Source organism: Atractosteus spatula, chromosome 8 (assembly GCF_055471065.1).
Source record: "Atractosteus spatula isolate fAtrSpa1 chromosome 8, fAtrSpa1.hap1, whole genome shotgun sequence".
Lineage (NCBI taxonomy): Eukaryota > Metazoa > Chordata > Actinopteri > Semionotiformes > Lepisosteidae > Atractosteus > Atractosteus spatula.
Genome location: NC_142713.1, coordinates 48603965 through 48624625, shown reverse-complemented (window position 1 = coordinate 48624625; position 20661 = coordinate 48603965). Strand labels below are relative to the sequence as shown.

The following is a 20661-nucleotide window of genomic DNA, read 5'->3' as shown; positions in this document are numbered from 1 at the left end:
ATAAAGAGATGTTTGTCGCCTAATTATCATTAATTTATTACCTTAATTTAATTTGTTTTCCATAGATATTGGTGTGATCAGTTTACATTACCCCTTCAAAGAGACACCGTACAATCTGAGAGATGTCGAGCTCCAACGTCAGCAGAAAGTTTTTTTTTTTAAATGATGTAGGCTATTCAAACACGATCGCCTACATAGCGTTATATTAAACATAATGCCCCATGTTTTGAAATACTGGTTATGCTGCATTTGTGCCGAGGTATGTTTTTTGTTCCCAATGCGAAGATGACTTATTAACGATCTTTATTCATAGCAGTTTACATGCATTTTACCACGCTGCTCTTCCTACGTTAGGTGTTTCGGGTCCACATTTATCGATGTTTCCGACGATTGTTAACTTTTAGAATTGCAATCTCATTTGTTCATATATTCACACTGAAAAGTGCTCGCAGACGGAAGAAGAAGTAAGAAAACGGGAATTATGCAACAAGTAACACAGAATCAACGCAAATGTGGAAAAAGAATAAAACTCAGATCCATATACCATAAAACGTGACGCTTTAATTATTTCGTTAAAGTAAAAAAACGAAGCCTCTCAATGTTTTAATAAACCTCTTAAAAAATGACATACCCAGTACCAAAGGCAATAAGGTAGTTATTCTTTTAATTCTAAACATTTTAAAAGACAAAAGAACGTACTACTATCTGGGCCAAAATAAGACAACATAATACAAAATTAAAACGAAAATACACCCAAAAGTGACGGGTGAAAACAAAGATATAGAAAATATCTACACAGCTCAAATTTCGTAAAGATGGCTTCAAGGACGTGCAATAAATTCTAGAAGGAAGCATTCTTGTTTGATTAAAATATGTGGGTTCAATATCTAAGAATTTCTCCCTTAAATATCAATGTTGAGATATGCGCAGTACTAGAACCTTTTTTCTTTAAAAAGCATGCCTTTTAAAATTGGCATTCAGTTTTGGGGTCATCGGTCGGAAAAGGTAGATCTGATAAGAACGCCTTACGAGGAGACTCAGGAACGCTGAAGTCTCTTGTCATTGTAAAATAAATACTAATCATATTATTATAATATATTATTATGACCCCAAGATCAATATAACGTTTCAATAAATCTGTAAGACATAAACAACTAAAATCATTTAAAAACTCTTAAAGAAACATAGTAAATGGGTATTGAGCTTAGAACCTGCAGTTGTACACAAAATAGCCTATATACAGGCAGAATATACATATATAATACTAAGGCCGAACGTGCTTAGGACACACGCCTCTCAATTGAAAGTATGCTTTTCATCTATTTTTTTCTATTTTTTTATTTTATTTTCTAACTCTACGTCTACACGACCGAGCACACTATCGACTGTACCTGTACCATAAACGGTGCACCTCGTCTTTGACCTCGTTATTTTTAAAATGACACATAAGGATAAATCTGGTTAGATATAGATTAGGTAAAGTCTGCTTTATAGATTAGGTTCCTGCACAACCCGGAAGAGCTCTGATCTAATATACAGTAAGTATGTTGGTTGGTTGTGTCTGTGGGCTGGAGACGAGGCAGCTCGCCCAGGTTTTTCCCCCTTCTGCGTGCTCGCTAAATGCCATCATCATTTCAATCTGCCTGTCACTTCAGCTTTCGATCCTCAGCAGATCAGAAAAAAAAACCCAAAACCCACTGCCAACCTCAACTCCACAGGTCAGTAAATATTTAGATTTTTCTCAACCCTTTTTATCCCTTGCAAATACTACGAAGTACAGTGCTTAAAGGCACAGAAATACGTTTTGAAAGCCTCTTTACAGATTTGTAACGAACAGGAGGCTCTGTTGGCGCTGCGTGCGACGGTTTTTAAAATAACAGAAATGTCAGTTCACGATATTTTGTAAAAAAAAGCTAACCAGACTTTTCGACGCGTGTAGCAGGACTCCATCAGTCTAATCCGTTGGATTTTGCTCCAGTTAGCTTGTCCTCGCTTTTCTTTAGACGCTCAAACAATCGAGATGAATAATCATTATAACGTGCGTGTATTTCATTACACACACGGAGGGTTTAAACACTTCTCTAACAAGCGCAACATCGATGCGTTTTTCACGTTAAATGCTTCACTAAAATGTTACGTTTAAAAACGTGTTACACTTTCATCAGTTTTCAAAGGACAAGGTCTTAAATGTTATATTGTTGCTTTTCTTTTGTATTTTGATATCGAAAATATCATCGCGTTCTTTATATATCTATTCAAAAGCGACATTGATTTTATTGTACCGAGTACCTACAGCACTATTTTTAAGAGTGATTTCCCTATACATCGCTCCCCTTGAAATTCCTTAGATCGAGGTTTTAATGATCCATTAACACCCGAGTCTCTGGTAGGCTGAGTCCTATAACCCGTGAAATTGATCAGATTAAACTGCAGTGGGTCATAAAAGGACTTCAGGATGTTGAAACTGTATTTCTAGTTTAAATACGTTTGTGACAGATCTTTTTCTATGAGAATCTGCACAATATTAAGAATGGACAAAGATACAAAATTAAGGACAGATGAAAGCTTTTCGGAAAGAAGAAGGTTAAGCAACGAGTAAAGAATAAGTTACAGATCAGCTCAAATCGCGTGCCGTTTTTAGTCAATATTAGTTGTTGAGCCGAATGTATATTTATGGAGCTTTTATCTAGGGAGACAGGCAGAAACGTACTAAGATCTAGAAATTAAAACAGAAAAAACACCCAGGAAAAGCAATTTAAATGTTAAAGCAAAATTTCCATCTTCAAATAGTCACAGCAGATTTAGGGAAAATCTTTAGATTTGTAAGTGGCTATATGTAACTGTTTTCCTTTATTTTTCCGCTCGTTGTGTTTGCGCTTCGTAGAAGAGTGGCTTCACCAAGTTTATTTTTTGTATAAGCGGAAATAAATGTAGATAGGTCAGTTTTAAGTGACAGTTCGGTGCTATATTTGTAAGAGCAACAAGATAAATTTACTATTTAATGTTTTGAATTGACAACTATAATCGTGTTTCTGTAATTGCCATCTTGATATTTCCTTGCATTCAAGGCAGTCAGGCAGCGAAAACTACCTAAATAAAGACGTACTTGAAGATGAATGTCGATTGAGAAGTGGAAAAACGGTCCCTTTCAGATAACCATCACTTTCTCTCTAAGACAGCAACAGAAGAAATTTATTAAGTCAATTTGAATTGTTTCATACGTTTATGTCGGATGTACGAAATGTTTTTTACAATGCACATACAGCAATCCTTTACAGCTTTGAAGAACTGCATTTGTCTTGTTGATTCTGAGAATTACACATCATTTTGTGAGCCAACCCAACACAATTTTACGCCTCCGTTAAGGTTCTAAGAATTTAGGAACTTTAACGGTTTCAACATTAACTGGTTTCACTATAAAATAGCAACTTTACGTTAACCGATCTGTCAGAGCGTACTTAAACATGTATTTGATTAAGAATAGGGCTACATGCATTTTCAAAAAATATACATAACAAAATGAATGGACATTAAGGATACATTATACCTCTTGTTTCAAATCTTAGAATTAATGTCAGTTATAATAAACCATCAATCTTTTTTCAGTTTGATAAATTAATTAGCCTTTTCCTCGCATTTATAAAAGACAGGGTAGCCCAATGGGAGAATCCACAAAACGTTACATCAAAGGAAACCACCAGGTTATAATGGCAAATGAAAAACCCCTGTCAACATTTCGAACTAGACCAGGGAAATAACATTAAACTACAGGTACCAGGCTGTCGCTGACCATTCATTGCGGAGCTTCAGTATACCATATCTCTTATCTGAAATAGAAAACTTTCAGTAATTGAACATTAATTTGGGCTTTTATTAAGCAAATTTCGCTTTCGAGAGTTGTGCCATTCGTATTCCATTAAACATTTTTTTTTAAATTAAAATACCCCGCCGTCACACAAACACGGGAACACGAAAATGCCATAGATTGAGTCACCATTAGCAAAATCACGCACGATTAAACCAAACTATTTGATTTGCATGTTTAACCAAGATCACGGTTTGCCACGTTTAAAACATGTTTTGATGCCTATGCGCAGTTTTTTTTAAATATCATTACGAAGCTCGAACGCTGTTTTAACCAACTGGACTCATTCTGCTCTGCTCAATAAGTATATTTCCTTCACTATGAAAAGTGAATTCAATATGTTTTGTGGCTGGCATATGATAAGTTTGTTTTTCCTCTGTCTCTGGAAAGATAGTAATTCCAACTGAATGAAGTTGTATCGAAGTGAAGAATGCAGAGATCTGCCCTGGGCCGTGTCCTTTGAATAACCCTGAGATATGTGCCTGAGGGTGTTTATACAGCTTTACCTATATACCATTAGAATAAAACTGTAAAATCAAAACCCATCAAAAGTAACCTAATCCATCCACAGTCACTTTAATTAAATGGTATTTAGGACTAGTCAGATTCATCTGTCCAAAAAACTGAGGAGGTTCACAGCAGCTTGTTAAGACATTTTTTCTCTCTTAAACATAACAGTTATTAATCGGGGAAACGTCATAAACTAAAGTCCACAAATGTTTTACGTGTGCTTTATCATTTGATTTGTTGGTAGGAAACACTGTAAAGGTCGGTGGCGTCATATTAAATTCAGTTCAGATTATATTTTAAGACAATGTCATTTATACTCGTAAGCATTATATAATGGTCACAGTGTTTAATTCGTTGACGTAGAAACCTGACCACATTACGCCCGACAACCATTGTTAAAAATAAAACAACAGGGAATAAAACTTGCAATCAAGATGTAGCAAAAGACTGATACTACACAAACCATAAGTGCATACGGTTTGCACCTACAGTCTCTGTTCCTGATTTTAATCAGCTGTGCATGACAAGCTCGCTCAAAAATTATCTCGTCGATCTTCGTTCATCTTTCATCATTCTGTTCTACCTACATTTATGAATCAGGTAAATTAATTGCTTGCGGTGGAATGCCCGACTTTTAGACAAGGCGGATGTAAATTGTCAAACAAGAATTTGTGGCCTTTAATTTTACTACGCTTGCAAAGGGGTATTCACTTTGAGGTCAATGGCGCGTCTCTTAAAAATCAAAAACATGTATTTGCTCTCCTTGTAAGCTGTGCGCACCATACAATAGTGCCTATTTCCTCAAGACTATCCCTCAAAACATCCTTTTTGTTGAGACAGTGGGAGGGATTAAAAAACGGCTACTTGTACAGGGGAGCCTTTTGACAGTGTGGAATAAACCAAGCACAAGTTTCTCCAACTGTACTGACATGGCGCTTGGAAATCAGTACTTGGGACATGTTCCATACGCTTTTTAAGCTGCGAGACACCAGTCAAGAAACAACAAAAAAAAAACATAATCAGGATTTTACATTTACCATCATATGTTGCCTCGAAGCACCTATAATGCATACTTGCTGGATAATAGCACACAATACTTTTCAAGGGATAATTACATGACTCCGCTGACAGCTTGACAATGACAGCTGGATTGTTCAGATTGTTCAGTTGTTGCTTTATGCAGCCAGTACAACTGTTTCCATCCAAGTTCAGTCTCAGGTTCGCTTGAGTAAGAAATGGTTTGTAAGTCTTATTGAAAATATAATTTAGCGCTACACCAGGGTGTTTTCAACATCCGTATAGTATGTAGCATTACACTTTATTGAGCCATTCCTGACGCTTTATGTATTTAATTACAGCTGGTATAACAAAAGCCCAAATAAAATATATATTTATATAATACATTATAGTGTGTATTATCTGCTGAAAATCATATCATGTCCGGCGAATTAAAAACTCACGTGAATATAATTGCGAAAGAAGGCTAATTAATACATACCAAACAAGTGAAAGCTAAACTGGACATCACTAAGGTCTAAAACAAACATTATGTGCAGAAGAGTCTCATGTTCTTTTCCAGTCCAGTCTATGCAGGTATGCGTGTATAATAAATATATACCAATACAGTTACCTGTGGACAAGCGTTCGGCATCGATTACAGAAACGCGAGATCTTATTTAGGATATTGTCCGAGTCACTTGTATGCTCTCGTTTTATTCTTTTTTGGTGCCGACATATGTGCTGTTAGATTCGCAGCTGTGATGGGAACTACATTGCGTAATAACAGCGAATGCATTCGAAGGCATCATGCTATCTGTGAAATTTGTCTAGCACTCCCCTCCCCCAATCGTGCGCTACCAAATTTCATTTCCTGGCTGTTTACCCTTGTGATGACGTCACGTCCAGTGGCGTCGGCGAGGCTGGCCATCTCAGTGCATTGCATAGCATCAAAAGAGCAGCCCCCTATTCCCCAATTACATACTGTCAATCTGGGAGCATGGGGCAGCCAAACTGGGAATTAGACACTAAATACTACCCCACAGGGCAGGCCCCCTATTACAGCGCAATCAAGTGGAATAATACCAAAGTACAAGGCAATGTGTCTACCTGACACTGGCATATGAAGTAATGTACCGTCCCAGTGTCGGGATAAACACGTTTTATTCAGCTATTTAAGTTATTTCTGATTAATGATATAGTCTAGTTTCGCCCAGTAAATGGTTACGTACGTGACTACATATGGCTGTCAAAAGTCATAACGAAATGATAGTCTCATCTCTCCGCGCCCTAGTGAAATAACATTTAAAGAAATCTAGATCGAAAAAAGTTTTAACATTTTCAAACTGAAGTGGGCAACACATTCGTTCCCATTTTGATGTAAAGACTGCGAAACGTCCCACAAGCACATCCACACCCACACAAAATGACACTGTAGTCAAACTTGCTAGATGACAGTCCAGCATCAGAGTGTAACGTGTGTGTCACCGCGAGAGGACGCACTGTCACAATTTTCATAAGAAAAAAAAGTCGTGTTATAACCTGCTTTAGCCTGACAATTAAGCAACAGGCTCTACGAGTTCAAAGAATCTCCTCTAAACTTTATCCCTGCCGTATTGCTCAGAAACAAAATGTTTCTCAATCAATAGCCCAGTCATGTATTGTATTAATTAAACAAGCTGTAAAGAACACAGAAGTAAACGCATGTAGTGAAATGCTATTTTAATGCTCATTAATGCGTCCAACCACAGTGTAAAAAGTCCTATATATTGCTATTATCACTTTCCGTTTAATACGATTATTTTAATACTTCCTACTCTGATTTTTTAAAATTAGGAATGCATAATTATTTCATAGTTAGTTACTGAAATGTTGATACTTACAAATGCGCATTTCTAGACTGCCGTGTATGTAATGGACTATTACATTAAATATGATACTATTCTATATGTAGTTAATTTACTTAGACACGGGGAATAATTGTATATGCATGTGGTATTACATATTATCAACGCCATTACTGTAAGCAGATTGGAACAAAACAGGTCTTTGGGAAAATGGTAAAAAATCAAGTTAGAATTATTCAACGAACTATATAAAGTTGGCAGAAGAGCTGTCTAGGAAATATACACACAGAGGGTGCATTTGAAAAGAATTAGTTTTTGCAAAGACTTGTGCCCGTCCTTGGTCATCCTCTTCTGGTCTCCTTTATTCAATTAGGCCGTGCGGAGCTAGCCCCTCCCATTTGATGACACTGTAGACCCTCCTTAAGTTGCGTCGCGCCACAGCTGTCTGCATGCATTGAGCCGCCTGGCGCCATCCTGAAAGAATGCCTTCACTGTAAAAAAACACGGAGAGTGAGCGAGAGCGAGCGACAGAGAGAGAGAGAGTTGCTGCGACGCATAAACACGCAGATTTGTTCAGTTTCAGCTTCACTCGAGTCAGTTAGCAGTGACCCATCTCTTTCGGGCAAGGTCGGTCCTACTGAAACAACTTGTTGAGCGTGTAGAATATTGCATGTTGTGAGAAAAGTTGAAAACTTAAAAGTGAATTGGAGACTGTGGGATTGTTACAAAGTTTTGTTTCGTTTTTTTCCCTTGTCTAGTCTCGTAAGTTACTTTATACAACGGCGTACATTAAATGGGTGCTATTTCGTGTTGTAAACATTAGTTGTATCTGTTTTGCGGACGGTTATAAATTAGGAATTACAAAAACTCGTGCAATTACAATTTAGCATGACCTTTCTAAATGTTTTTTTTTCTTTTTTTTGTCTACAGGTGACCAAAGACCCTTGATGTAAAAGAAGAAACCTGTGGATTTAACACTGCATGAGATTGGACTGATTTGCAGTTTTTTTTTTACTGTGCTATTACTATTAAATTTCCTTGTGTATGAAAGTTTGGTATTAGCAATGGAAGTTACAGCGGATCAACCCCGGTGGATGAGCCATCACCATCCAGCTGTACTGAACGGACAGCATCCAGACTCACACCACCCGGGCCTCAGTCACTCTTACATGGACCCCTCTCAGTACCCTCTCGCTGATGATGTGGATGTACTTTTTAATATAGACGGACAAGGCAACCATGTCTCTCCATATTACGGAAACTCAGTCAGAGCTGTTCAGAGGTACCCACCTCCCCCACACGGTAAGCAATGGATTATTAAATTATACTTAAAATTAAGTTACTAACTTTCGCTGTCTTATGAAACCATAGTTACTGCTACTGTCTGTTTTCAGTTTCATATCCCCCTCTACTATTTTTTCTTTAGTGTATTCCTGCCGAAAACTAATAGAAAAATTGTGTTATCCAACGCTTTATTAAAAAATTCAGGTCATGTAAAAATTGCAAGTTGCCTACCACAGAGTTTTGAAAGCTTACCACGGTGTTTTAATGTGGGTTATCTGTGACGGTTTTGTATTGCATCACTGCGCTGCATTTTTGTGTTTATGGCATAAAGTCCAACTTTTTAACGATTCACTCTGAAATTTAGACAAATTCTCACAAGAATGCATTTTGTCTTGAAGTGGATATAGTCAGGGAAAAAAAAGAGGACCGAGCCAAAAAATAAAAAAAAGGTTCGATACTCGGAACAGCTGAGTGAACTTTTTAAATGCCTTCTTAGGGTTAAGTGACAATGACAAGTGCTAATTTCATTGAAACAACTAAGTTTCCGCAAAAATGAAAAAGCACATTGTTGTTTTGGTATTTTGCTGTATACACCTTAGTTTCATTTTTGCTTGATTTAAAACTAAAAATCCATTGTCAAAGCTTTTGTAAAGAGTACGAAGAGCTCGGGGAACCGCAGATGCCGTTGAAAGGGCCATGTAGCTTTTTACTTGACAATTTTGGGAAGTGTGTAATTAATCGTTTACTATTAATTGTTGGTAGACTGTTAAATGTATGCTGAAGGGTCAACAATAAATAAAACTAGTTCTTGGAAAGAAAATAACTGCGGAAGAGCTATTGCTTAAATTTATTTACATTACTTCCTGAACGGAATTGTGATTCATGACCCCCTTTCTCATGTCGGTCCTGTGAAAACGTTAGTTTCAGTATCAGGCGACTTGGATAGATGCAAATGTATTTTTTACGTTGGTTTCCTTGAAAAACAAAAACAAGACCTCTTGATCGGTGGTAAAACGCAATGTATATGTCCACGTTAAAAATGTAATTTTCCTGGTTGACTAGCCTAGGATTTAAAAATTTGTTTCTAGACGTAAGCTTTTACCTGTAAGTAAAATGGCGTAGTATTTTTCTGACGAAAAGATGATTATTTAACATAAACGTTTCAATACATTCATACTAACACCTACTAACCCCAATAAATGCACATACACTGATATAATAATAAATATGTTTATTAAGAAACATCATGCTCATTTGGATCTGTGGAATGGGTTATTGTATTTAGGAAAAAAGAAAACAGAATGCTCATCACTTTTTTATTATTTCCGCTTAGTTTAAACCGTTTTTTTTTTCACCCACGTCTGCTTACTGTTTGACAGTGCTCGAGCACGTAGGCAAAACACCTTGCGAATATGTTTCATTTTCGCGAAAACATTAATCTTGGAATAAATTGATGGCCATGACAGAGTGTAATACCACTATTAATAGTTCATAATGTAAGAAGCACAAATTATATTAGGACTGAGCGCATTTTTACATTGCCTAGACATACGCTTTCATTTCTTTGTAATTCATATCGTTTACTGAATATAGAATATTCTAAACACCTCTTTTCCTATAATTTTCGCTTTATTAGCTAGTAGTAAGCTCCTTTGATGATTTCCTGATGGATTACACGCTTCGATGTATTTCTATGAGGTATCTACAGAATTCACAGTACAGAAACGCTTTGGGAACCTCTAACAGTTTTCACCTGAAAAAAAAAAAGACGTGTTTTAACACCATTGCTTCGTTTTACTTTCAGGTAGTCAGGTTTGTCGTCCACCCCTTCTTCATGGCTCTCTGTCCTGGCTGGATGGAAGCAAAGCTCTGGGCTCTCACCACAGTACTTCGCCCTGGAACTTGAGTCCCTTCCCCAAGACTTCGCTCCACCACAGCTCCCCCGGAGCCCTCTCAGTTTACCCACCGGCATCGTCCTCTTCCCTGTCAGCAGGCCACTCCAGTCCCCACCTTTTCACCTTTCCCCCGACCCCTCCTAAAGATGTCTCGCCAGACCCGGCCATTTCCACTCCGGGCTCAAGCAGCTCCAGCCGTCAGGAGGAAAAAGAGTGCATTAAATACCAAGTAGCCCTGTCGGACACCATGAAGTTGGAGTCGGCTCACAGCAGAAGCAGCATGGCCTCACTAGGAGCCGGGGCATCATCTGCTCATCACCCCATCGCAACTTACCCTTCTTATGTCCCTGAGTACGGCCCTGGCCTCTTCCCACCAAGTAGCCTGATAGGTGGGTCATCTTCTAGTTATGGTTCCAAAACACGACCAAAAACAAGGTCTTGTTCAGGTAGGCGTGCGTTTTTTTTTCCCTTAAATTTATATACTAGTCCTTTAAAAAAAAACGTACCCTGTGCCTAACTGTTTTTTTTTTACTAAGTCTATGTAATATGTGAGAACACAGTTCGTAATTGTTGAGATATTCCCTTTTGAAGGCAGGTTTGTTAGACACTTTTACACGCATCATTTGTGCTTAAGAATAGGCCAGGCCTAAGTTTGTAAAGGGTAAAATACACATCATAACACTCCAGACTGGCTGCTCTTTAATGAAGTGTTATGGTCACAACAGTGTTTCTGAGAAAATTCAGGTTAAACACGGTACATCTGAAACAGCTATAGAAGAAGTACACTGACGCGTCTTTGATAAGCAACGGCATTAATTGTTGCCTAATGTGGCAGAGTAAAACAAAAAAATAAAATCCACAGAAAGCTTAGATTTCAGATATTTCATTCTAAGTGAATAACTGTGGTTCAGCACACACAGTTTAAGATAAGTGTTAAGAACGGTTCTAAAATATTTTAAACTTCTGACAGTAAATGAGTTACAGGATTGTCCATTTCGGCTCATTGTGGAATAATCAAGGCCGGAGTATAGAATCCTACTTATCCTGTAGAATCCATTTTATGATATCGTACTTCTAAAAAGGCCTGTATGCCTTAACATTAGAATGTCAGCGTATATCTGAACCCTGTTAAAACACACAAACAAAGATTTGGAAACTTAACTTCCAACTGATAGTTTTTCGACGCAATTTATCTTAAAGCTGCTTGGAGTTCAATGAACTTAATTACGAAGCAGCAAGCTTAAAAAAATCCTGATCGCTCTAAGACTAAGTGTTCGGCAGATGAGATCAGTTTTCGTCTTTTCAGAATGACATTTTCTGTGACTGCCTGTGCATAGCCGTGTCTCTTTAGTTTATATGTTTTAGCTAATCCAATTATTTTCAGACTGCTGCACGCGACAGTTGCATTGTTTATGTAGCGCCAGAAACTTTGATAGAGTCCGGATGCGGTTGTATTGAAAGGAATAACGAAATAACCCTAGCCATGATAGGGCAGTACCCTTGGAGCTAAATTTTATATAAACAATATCCACAATCATTTAAAAGATATTATTGAAATAAACCAAATATTCATGTCAAAGCTGGCCTCATTTACTGCACTAATACAACATTACCTTTTGACAACTTGTCAGAATAGGCCGATTGGTATTATTCCCCTGAGAGCACTTAAATTGAAAAGACAATGGACTTTGCAAGCCTGCATTTATGATTTATTTTTGCCAATAGAAATCCGAAAGGATGGCATTATAGGCACGGAAACACATTCTTCCGTCATTACCATTTGCAACCTACATTAGACTAAATTAAATTTGATGTGATCTACAAGGAGTAGCTAAAATGTCGCACCTGATTTTTTAAGTAGTTCTTTCTTGTTGGGCTGTGTAAAAATAGCCTAAAAAAGAAGCCTAGGTGGACGGTGTGGTTTGTAATCCTGAGCACGGAACACGATTTGCGCAACACTAAACCTGTAGTATTTTTTAAACACTTCATTATAAAGGAATGTATGGTATTGTATTTCTTAAAAAAACCCCACGAAGGACATATTTCCCTGTGTTCCTCTGATTTCTTTGCGTATATTTCCCATGCCAACACAGCAGAAGTCAAAGGCAGTATATCTTGTTAAAAACGGTTCTTAGGTCTGCGGTTAAGGTGCAGATGCGTGTACCGGTAACGTGTAATATACTCTGAACATGTATGCTTTCAAATAATTTTAGTTCAAGAAAAGCAACCCGAGTCTTTTGTTTCAGTTTCAGTGGTTAGATACAGTAGCTCACAACTATAAGGCCTACCCAAAACAAGATCCCTGTTAATTAACATGTTAGAAAGATACTTGACATTTGTTCATCAGTGTGACCAGATTATATGTAGGCTATCTTAAAAGCAATTTTAAAGAGATCAGTAGGTGGGATTTGCGTAAATGAATTTAAATCACCATAGATTATTGAATTGTAATTTTGAGTAGATTATGAATTAATATTTTTCCATTTATCATTTATATGAGGTTTGTTTTTGACAGGATTATTTAGATACGTTTTAATGTCTATTCTTGAATGAAGGTGTGAGAAGGAGGGAGGAAAAGAAAGAATATTAAGTTGTTTTCAGAAATAAACGGCTTTGAGCATTTAAATACCAGAGTCTATTATGTACTGAAAAGGCTAAAAGAAAAGAGGTAATATTTTACAGTGTAAAATGCTTATATCAGTCTGTGCTTATGAAGGGAGACCAGTAATGTGATATTAAATGTTTTGTAGTGTTGTCCGATTGTTTTACACATGTGGAGCTCAATAAGGTATATATATTTGTCGCAGGGGGAAGGGAGGGGGGATTAGGTCTCTTTAGCATGAAGGCTTTGAAAGAACAAATGTATTGTAAAATAGCTTAGAACATAATGATTGCAGGTTATTCTGTTCTTTGGGGCTAAATAATTATCAATCATGATTTTATTGTTATCGAACAATGCAATAGGCATTTCACAGAAAAATGTCATAAGCCATAATACTTTAACAAGAGAAACGCAATAGCTATCTATACATATATGTGCATATTGTCTTTGATTTCAGAAGGTAGAGAGTGTGTAAACTGTGGAGCGACTTCTACCCCTCTCTGGAGGCGAGATGGCACTGGTCACTATTTGTGTAACGCCTGCGGACTCTATCACAAAATGAACGGGCAGAATCGACCCCTCATCAAACCCAAGAGACGGCTGGTATGTTCAGACACTATTGATAAAACACCGTTTCTTTCTCTTTCTCTACCCAGGGAGAAGTATTTACTGCAGGAAATTGGCACGCCAACTAAAGGTCTTGTTTCTTTCAGATCTGCAGATTTTGTTTTCCATTAAATGCTTAAAGTTTATATTGTTTAATTTTTCATAATCATTCTCTTACAATAAAATAAAAAAACATTCTAAGAAAGTGGTCACCTTTTATTTCAGTTAGATGTGCTGGCTATTTTTAATGCACTAGTTACGCGTTAACGCAACTTAAGTTGAATGTTAACTGCTAATATCGCATAATCAAAGTGAGCAGGTAACTAAGTGAAATATCCAGCACATTATGATCTATTAATCGAAATAAATGAACATACTTTCTCGATGAAAATGATGAAGAAAAAAAACTACAACATTAAACAGTTGTTTGCGATGTTAATAATGGCCTACTGATCATATTCATCATCACCTACATAAATAAAACCCATGCTTTTTAAAATTCATTTTCATTTTATGCAGACCTATTCAAAACAGTTTACACAACGGTTTTGGAGAGAATCCGTTTTTATTTACTAATTATGTAGCCTTGCCCATGCAAAGTGATAGTTTATGTTTAATAGTGTCATTCCCAAACTAAACTCTTTTCTTAGATGCAGAAATTAATGACCGAGCCGTAATGGAATTCCCATCTTTCACAGCCTTGTTAAAAAAAGGGGAAAAAAACTTTCTAGGCAGGGGAATGTTTGCAAGGCTTCCATTTTGTCAGCTAGTATCTCCTCTCTCCCCTTTTCTCTAATGTGAAAACCCGACTTCCTAGGAAAAACCTGCCGGATATCTGAGCTGGGGAGATAAGTCTTTTTTAACAACATCCCCGCTTCCCCAGCCCAAACATTAAGATGACTACAGAAGAAATCAGAGCATGGACCAATGAGGGCGCAGGAGTCGCGACTTGAGATTGTTCTCATAGAACAGGAATTAACTCAGGTTGCTAAAACGAAAAAAAAAAATACGACAAAAACAGAAGAACAGGCATAGTAGCTGGAAAGTGTGCGTTTATTCGTTTTCTACCGCCACGTTTTGCCAAAACTAAACTATTAATCACCAAAAAAAAAAATCGAACACAACGAAAAATTAAATCAGGATATCGATAGCCTGTGCTATACCTTCATAGTGTAATAAGCGTTTTACGTTCTTGATTTGCTGTAATTAGGTGTACTGTATATCCTTTAGATATTAAGTTGCGCCACGACTTAGATTACAGCATATTTATAAAAAGTGTCAGAAGGCGAGTCTACAATGAACGTAAGCTACTGTTGGCTAGGTTTAATATGGTAACTCTTCAGGGTGTTAAAAAGTAACAAATCAATCAACCCTTCTTATCTTTGTCTTTTGTTTGTTTTCAGTGATAACTCGATATCTGCGCAAATATATGTGCTTGGCCCCTTTGAAATATTTTGCTACTTCTGTGTGAATGATTTCGTTTTTTCACCTTTTTTATTTCATTTTTATTCGTTTTCATTCCCCCATCATTTTATTCCAGTAGTGTAATACATATTCCCTCTAATAGTTGAAACAATATTACGAATACACGTTTCCCTGAACTCTGGTGCCCTTGCATTTCTGCCTTCTTTTGACGAAGAGACAATATAAACGACGTGAAAAGCTTTATGAATACCGCAGTAGCAGAACAGAAGATGACAAATCAGTATGTTCTTCGCAGAGCATTAAGAACAAAAAATGTAAACTGTTAGAACGGCCTAAGCCTTTCAGTGCAGTAATGACAAAGTACACACCACTCCTTATTTTTGGCTGTAGCTGTTTGACGACGTAATTAAATAAGATTTAACAGATTTTATTTTAAGCTTCCGCTTTCATGTATTATATAAATGTTTACATTTAAAGATTGCAAGTATGAATATTTATGTTAAGACTTTATGTTTAGACGCAAATCACAGCGTTACAGCTTTTGAGTTTGGATTTCTCAAAGCTAGTTAGCAAGTTTTTATTCTTGATAACACAGAACGTTCACAGCTGTTTTTTTATGTCTTTTTATCATTTTTAATTTAAGATCTTAATTTGATTGCTTCCTTTGCTTTCTTTTCCAGTCTGCAGCTAGACGGGCAGGAACGTCTTGTGCAAATTGTCAGACCACCACTACAACACTCTGGAGGAGAAATGCGAACGGAGATCCAGTCTGTAATGCTTGTGGACTTTATTTCAAGTTGCACAATGTAAGCTTATACAGATGCCTTTACATTACAATAATAAGAAATGTACTAACCTATTTAATCTTTTGTGGATGATAGTTTGTATATTTTATTTTTGGTTTTGCCATGTAAAGATTACTGTGCCTCTTGCTTAAGAAACATTCTTTGAAGTTAATTACCAATCGAAAGCCGTATGATTTAGTAAATATACGGAACACCGGTTCAAATGTTAAACACATTTATGATGCCAAGTAACAGCTGAACATATGTATGCATTTATTTTATTCCTCAAGACCGTCTATTATTAAAAGGATATAATCAAAAGTAAAAAAAGAGAAGAACATTTGAGCAGTAATAACCATGTGGTATTTGGGGATTATAAGTGGTTTCACCGCTTCCCACATCATATTTTCGATTCCTGCCTGCGAAATCTCCAGGGGCTCATCTTCTTCAGCTGATGTGTTACAAAAATCAGTTATGTGACACAGGGGTCTCTTACAACAACTCTGTGCTTTGCATTCAAAAGAAAGACACCTAAAATCGAGATAATAGCTTTGTGTTTGAGTTAGTACTAATATGATATCGGGAACGGTTGAAGGTTGAAGTAAGGGTAGTATTTGTACCCGAAGGGCTATAATCATCTTTTATCTGTGTTTCCTGTCGAAATTGCCATGTATAAGCAGAATTCGCTTTGGATTGTCTCGCAATTCGCAAGCTTTCAAATGATTTTGCTTTTAGTTCGGGTGATTTCGGAAAGATTTATAGGAGGAACTCATGGTGTCATTGAATATTATTTAAGTATTTCTTAATGTTTGTGTTATTTCGAAATGAGAGGTTTTAGGCACTTCGTAATTCTTCAGTGTTTTATAAAAGGTGCAAGAAGATTTAAATTTAAATTAAAATCTAAAGTTTTTAAATCAATTCCATATTAGTCCTCGTTGAATCTACGTACATGAAACGTCTATTTCAGTTTTGTAAAATAGAAAAATGTGTACAAACACCTGTGTTCACGACTTAATAATAAGCATCATGGTATCTTGCATGTATCGTATGAGGGAATTTTACAAATACAGAAGAGAAAAGTTACATTAATACATTACAGGAAAACACAACTGCAGCTATATATCACCAGAGATGATAAAAACAAGGAGTGGAATTAAGAAGTTTTTGAGTACATAGAAGTGCATAATTCTACATACTACGTAAGTAAAGAGAAACCTTTAGCCATATTTACATGATAGTTGCAGCTGGTTCTCAGATTCCTTTCAAAATGGTATGAACTTTAAGGTAAAAGAAAATTCAGGTGGAAAGTTAGAGAAACCCTTAGAGACATTGACATGGAGGCAGTTTCCAAGTGACTCTGTTTCAAAGCCCTTAGGACATAAATTGTACTCTTAAGAGATACCACATTAGGTGGAAAGGGAGTGTTTTTTAGTGTAAAGATGTACAAATATCCTAAATATTGCAAAAAGATCTCAACCCACAAAACAACCATACCCAGTTCTATAATTTGAAAGAATAAAACAGGATATGTTCTGTGAGGTACTATGATTGTATTGGCCCTGTGGAATTCTGTGAAAAAAGTTTCACTCTGACAAGTATATTTCCATGTTACTAATTTACATAATTAAAGAGATGTAGAATCAAGAGGGATTTTAAAACTTTAATCTGTATAATGTGGTAAAATTTGAAAATGTGTTGTGTATTAGAGGCGAGCGTCAAGATACATTTCAGATGCTTTATATCAATATAATTGAAAGTTAATTAAATTAATTAAAGTCTGGTTTGACTGCCAAAAATGCCACTTAATAAGACAGTTGTGGACAAAACAGTATACCTGAGAGTATTTTGAAGGTACTTGCAGATTATTAATTTGTGTATACAATAAAACTGGAAATTATAGAAGTGAAGTTAAGGCAGGAAAAAGAGAAGTACCGTATGTGTAAAGACTATTTCCCTATGTTATACCTTCTTAAGATGACAGACGTCAATCTATATTTTTCCCAGAATGTTTTGCAGTGGTTTTACATACCATTCAGTATTAAGAAAGTTTAAACAGGTATACAGAAATAAGAAAGGTCCATGTATGATAGAGTGGTCATCACAAAATCACTTCAGTCAATACTCTTTGGCTGTGAAAAACTGTATTGGATAAAGCCGTTGCAAGATGGATGGATGGCCGTGTGAATATCTATACTTTGTTCAGGGGATTGTCACAACTTTTGGCTAAATGGGACATATCTGGTATATCTGACATATTCAAAATCTGGTGGACAGACCTCACCCTGTTTTAGAAATAGTTTCAGCTGGAGACTTCTATTCTTACTGTATAAGTTTCAGGAGGGAGGATAGCAAATACAGTAAAGTATCTAGATGTTTTGTAATACATCTAAATTGTGTCTGACAGAGTAATGCTGGAATGTTTCAGGCAGGGAGGAGCAGCACTGACTTGTGTATGGCAACTTTCGCCCATATTGTATGCCATATTTAAGATTAATAAAATCTATAGTGTATAGTCATTTTCATACACTATTAACTTTATCCACCCTCTTTTATTATCAGTTTCATTATAGTACTGACTGATGATAATCAGCCTGGTAATCAGAAACCTTAATTGATCACTCACCGAATACGGCATAAATATCCAGAAAAAAAAACTGGCGTTATAGATCTGAGATCAGAGCTCATGTATCCATGGCTGATCCTGTACTCTGCCTGTGCAGCTGAGCCTTTTGTTAGCTGGGTTTCAAGAATTGGCCCGATATTAGGAAACCTGCATCTAAATCCTGCCTAACATTGATTCGGCCTGACATAAAGAATGTGGTTCCTGTGCAATTGAATAAGCTAGATTTTATTCCATAATGGACCAGTATTACACATCCTTGCTACCTTGTATAAAATTGGAAAATGGCTCATGTGGATTTTTTATTTCTAATAAGGTGCGAAGAGTGTTAAGCTTTTATTTTCCTCCAAGAATATCATAAGTGGATCAAAACTGCTTTCTTTTTCCTCTCTTTAACTTGTATGGCTCATAGAGGGGTTAAAATTAGAACTGCAATGTTCCGAAGGCAAAATAAAATAGTTTGTATTAAAAGGGAATACATACTAACTATAGTCTGGTTTGTTAATCTCTAATGATCATATTTTGAAACAGTGTTTCTGAAACCATATCCCAGGCAATTTCTCCGCTCTGCAAAGAGCCCTCAATTCTAAAATTATTTTCTTTCCAATAACAGAAATTTTGAAATTTAGGCCTCCTTCTGAAAGATGTAGCATAATTGTCTGTACTGGGGAACCGCTTGAATGTTTTTTTTAAATAACCCATTCTGTATGTCCTGTGTCTCTTTCTGTAGATCAACAGACCACTGACCATGAAGAAGGAAGGTATCCAAACCAGAAACCGAAAGATGTCCAGCAAATCAAAGAAGAGCAAAAAGTCGCATGACAGTATGGATGAGTTCTCCAAGAGTCTCATGGACAAGAACAGCTCATTCAGCCCCGCTGCTCTCTCCAGACACATGTCCTCCATCAGTCACATTCCTCCTTTCACCCACTCCGGTCACATGCTGACAACTCCAACGCCAATGCACCCTTCATCGAGTTTGCCATTTGCACCTCACCATCCCTCCAGTATGGTCACTGCCATGGGTTAGACTGCTTGCAGGAAACTCACAAGATGAAAGCCTTTTTGTAAAGTGTATTTCTCGAAACTGAAAGCCTAAAAGACTGAAAAAGTTCTGCCCTGAGAAAGCTTTCAATCCTCAAAAACAGATACCACTCTTAATGGAGCTCACTGTGGTGTCTATGTATTCTCAACCACTGAATCTGGATTCCATTTGTGTATAAGCCATTTTTTAACCTTATGTAGACTTCTCACCCTGTTAAACAGGGCCCCTTGTACTGTGAAATAAGGAGATGAACTTTGAATATATTTGTACAAATTGTATGAAATACAGTACATTTAATGAAGACTTTTTAAAGGCCTGTGGGCAGCTATAAGAAGGGTACAAATGACTTCAGATGAAAACAAAAGGAAACATCAGAATGGGAGAGAACTGATAGGAGGCTACCTACACCCCCTCTTCATGAAAGTAGTGGACAAAACTGCCAGATCTGCTCATTCACTGGCGGAAGTTGTTTGATGCATTAAACTTGTAGACAGATCAATCATCCAGGCTGTGGGCCTCCAAATAGGAAGTACTATCAGTTCCAGGCAATCGGTGTTAACACAGATATTGCCAATAAGGATTTTTTGAAAGACATTTTCCTGGCCTACAGTATATGCATTGTGAACAAGTTCCTGTATTTGTTATTTGTATGTATAATTCAGAGTACCAAAAATATGAAAGAAACAAAGATGTAGAATTATTTCTTTATGTAATGCAGACTGAATGGTTGTATAAATTTAATAATTGCTAGTGTAAAAAAAGACTGCTTTTTGTTTCGTATTTTTTTCTTTCTTTTAAAATAAACTAGTTTAACTCTGTTGACCTGATGTTAGACTTCCTCAAAAGAATTTTATTTTTGTTTGAAGTTTAATAGATGGTTTTACTGGCACTGTGGTTTATGTTTTTCCCTTTTACCACAAGACTTCTTTGGTGGGTGTACAGGAAATACAGAAATACATATTGACACTCAAGGTCTCAAGTCCCAAACCCTGCAGAAGTGATAAAACCATGTCTTATGCTTTTTTTAACTCATTTTACGAAGTGCTACTTCTATATAAAATGGAGTGATTAAAAGACTAGTTAGAAAGTGTTTGGCTGGTGGGAGGAATGTGTCATTATCAATGCAATTTCCATATAACATGAAACATGACCCAGTACAATACCGAAAAGAGATTCAGATA

The 20661-nt window shown here is 36.6% G+C and overlaps 1 protein-coding gene across 12 annotated transcripts; it reads left to right on the top strand.

Annotated features, from left to right (window-relative positions):
• The first annotated feature begins 1557 nt into the window (after window positions 1–1557).
• On the top strand, window positions 1558–20304 carry gata3 (GATA binding protein 3). Of its 12 annotated transcripts, none has more exons than XM_088923633.1 (6): window positions 1558–1718; window positions 8149–8520; window positions 10307–10843; window positions 13457–13602; window positions 15711–15836; window positions 19166–20304. In XM_088923633.1, exons 2-6 carry the CDS (start codon window positions 8283–8285, stop codon window positions 19463–19465), a joined length of 1347 nt encoding a protein of 448 aa, XP_088779759.1. In that variant the 5' UTR covers window positions 1558–1718; window positions 8149–8282; the 3' UTR covers window positions 19466–20304. The 12 variants fall into 12 exon arrangements, with proteins under 12 accessions (XP_088779759.1, XP_088779764.1, XP_088779768.1 ...); XM_088923638.1 differs by having other exon boundaries at window positions 1563–1718; window positions 10307–10786; XM_088923642.1 differs by lacking the exon at window positions 13457–13602 and adding an exon at window positions 13656–13696 and having other exon boundaries at window positions 1563–1718.
• Window positions 20305–20661: the final 357 nt, after the last annotated feature.

Excerpts from the sequence above, each read along its gene's own strand:
- gata3 (XM_088923633.1), top strand. The coding sequence starts at position 8,283 with ATGGAAGTTACAGCGGATCAACCCCGGTGGATGAGCCATCACCATCCA. Across the intron at positions 8,521-10,306 it reads GTACCCACCTCCCCCACACG|GTAGTCAGGTTTGTCGTCCA; the intron begins GTAAGCAATGGA and ends TTTTACTTTCAG. Across the intron at positions 15,837-19,165 it reads TTTATTTCAAGTTGCACAAT|ATCAACAGACCACTGACCAT; the intron begins GTAAGCTTATAC and ends CTCTTTCTGTAG.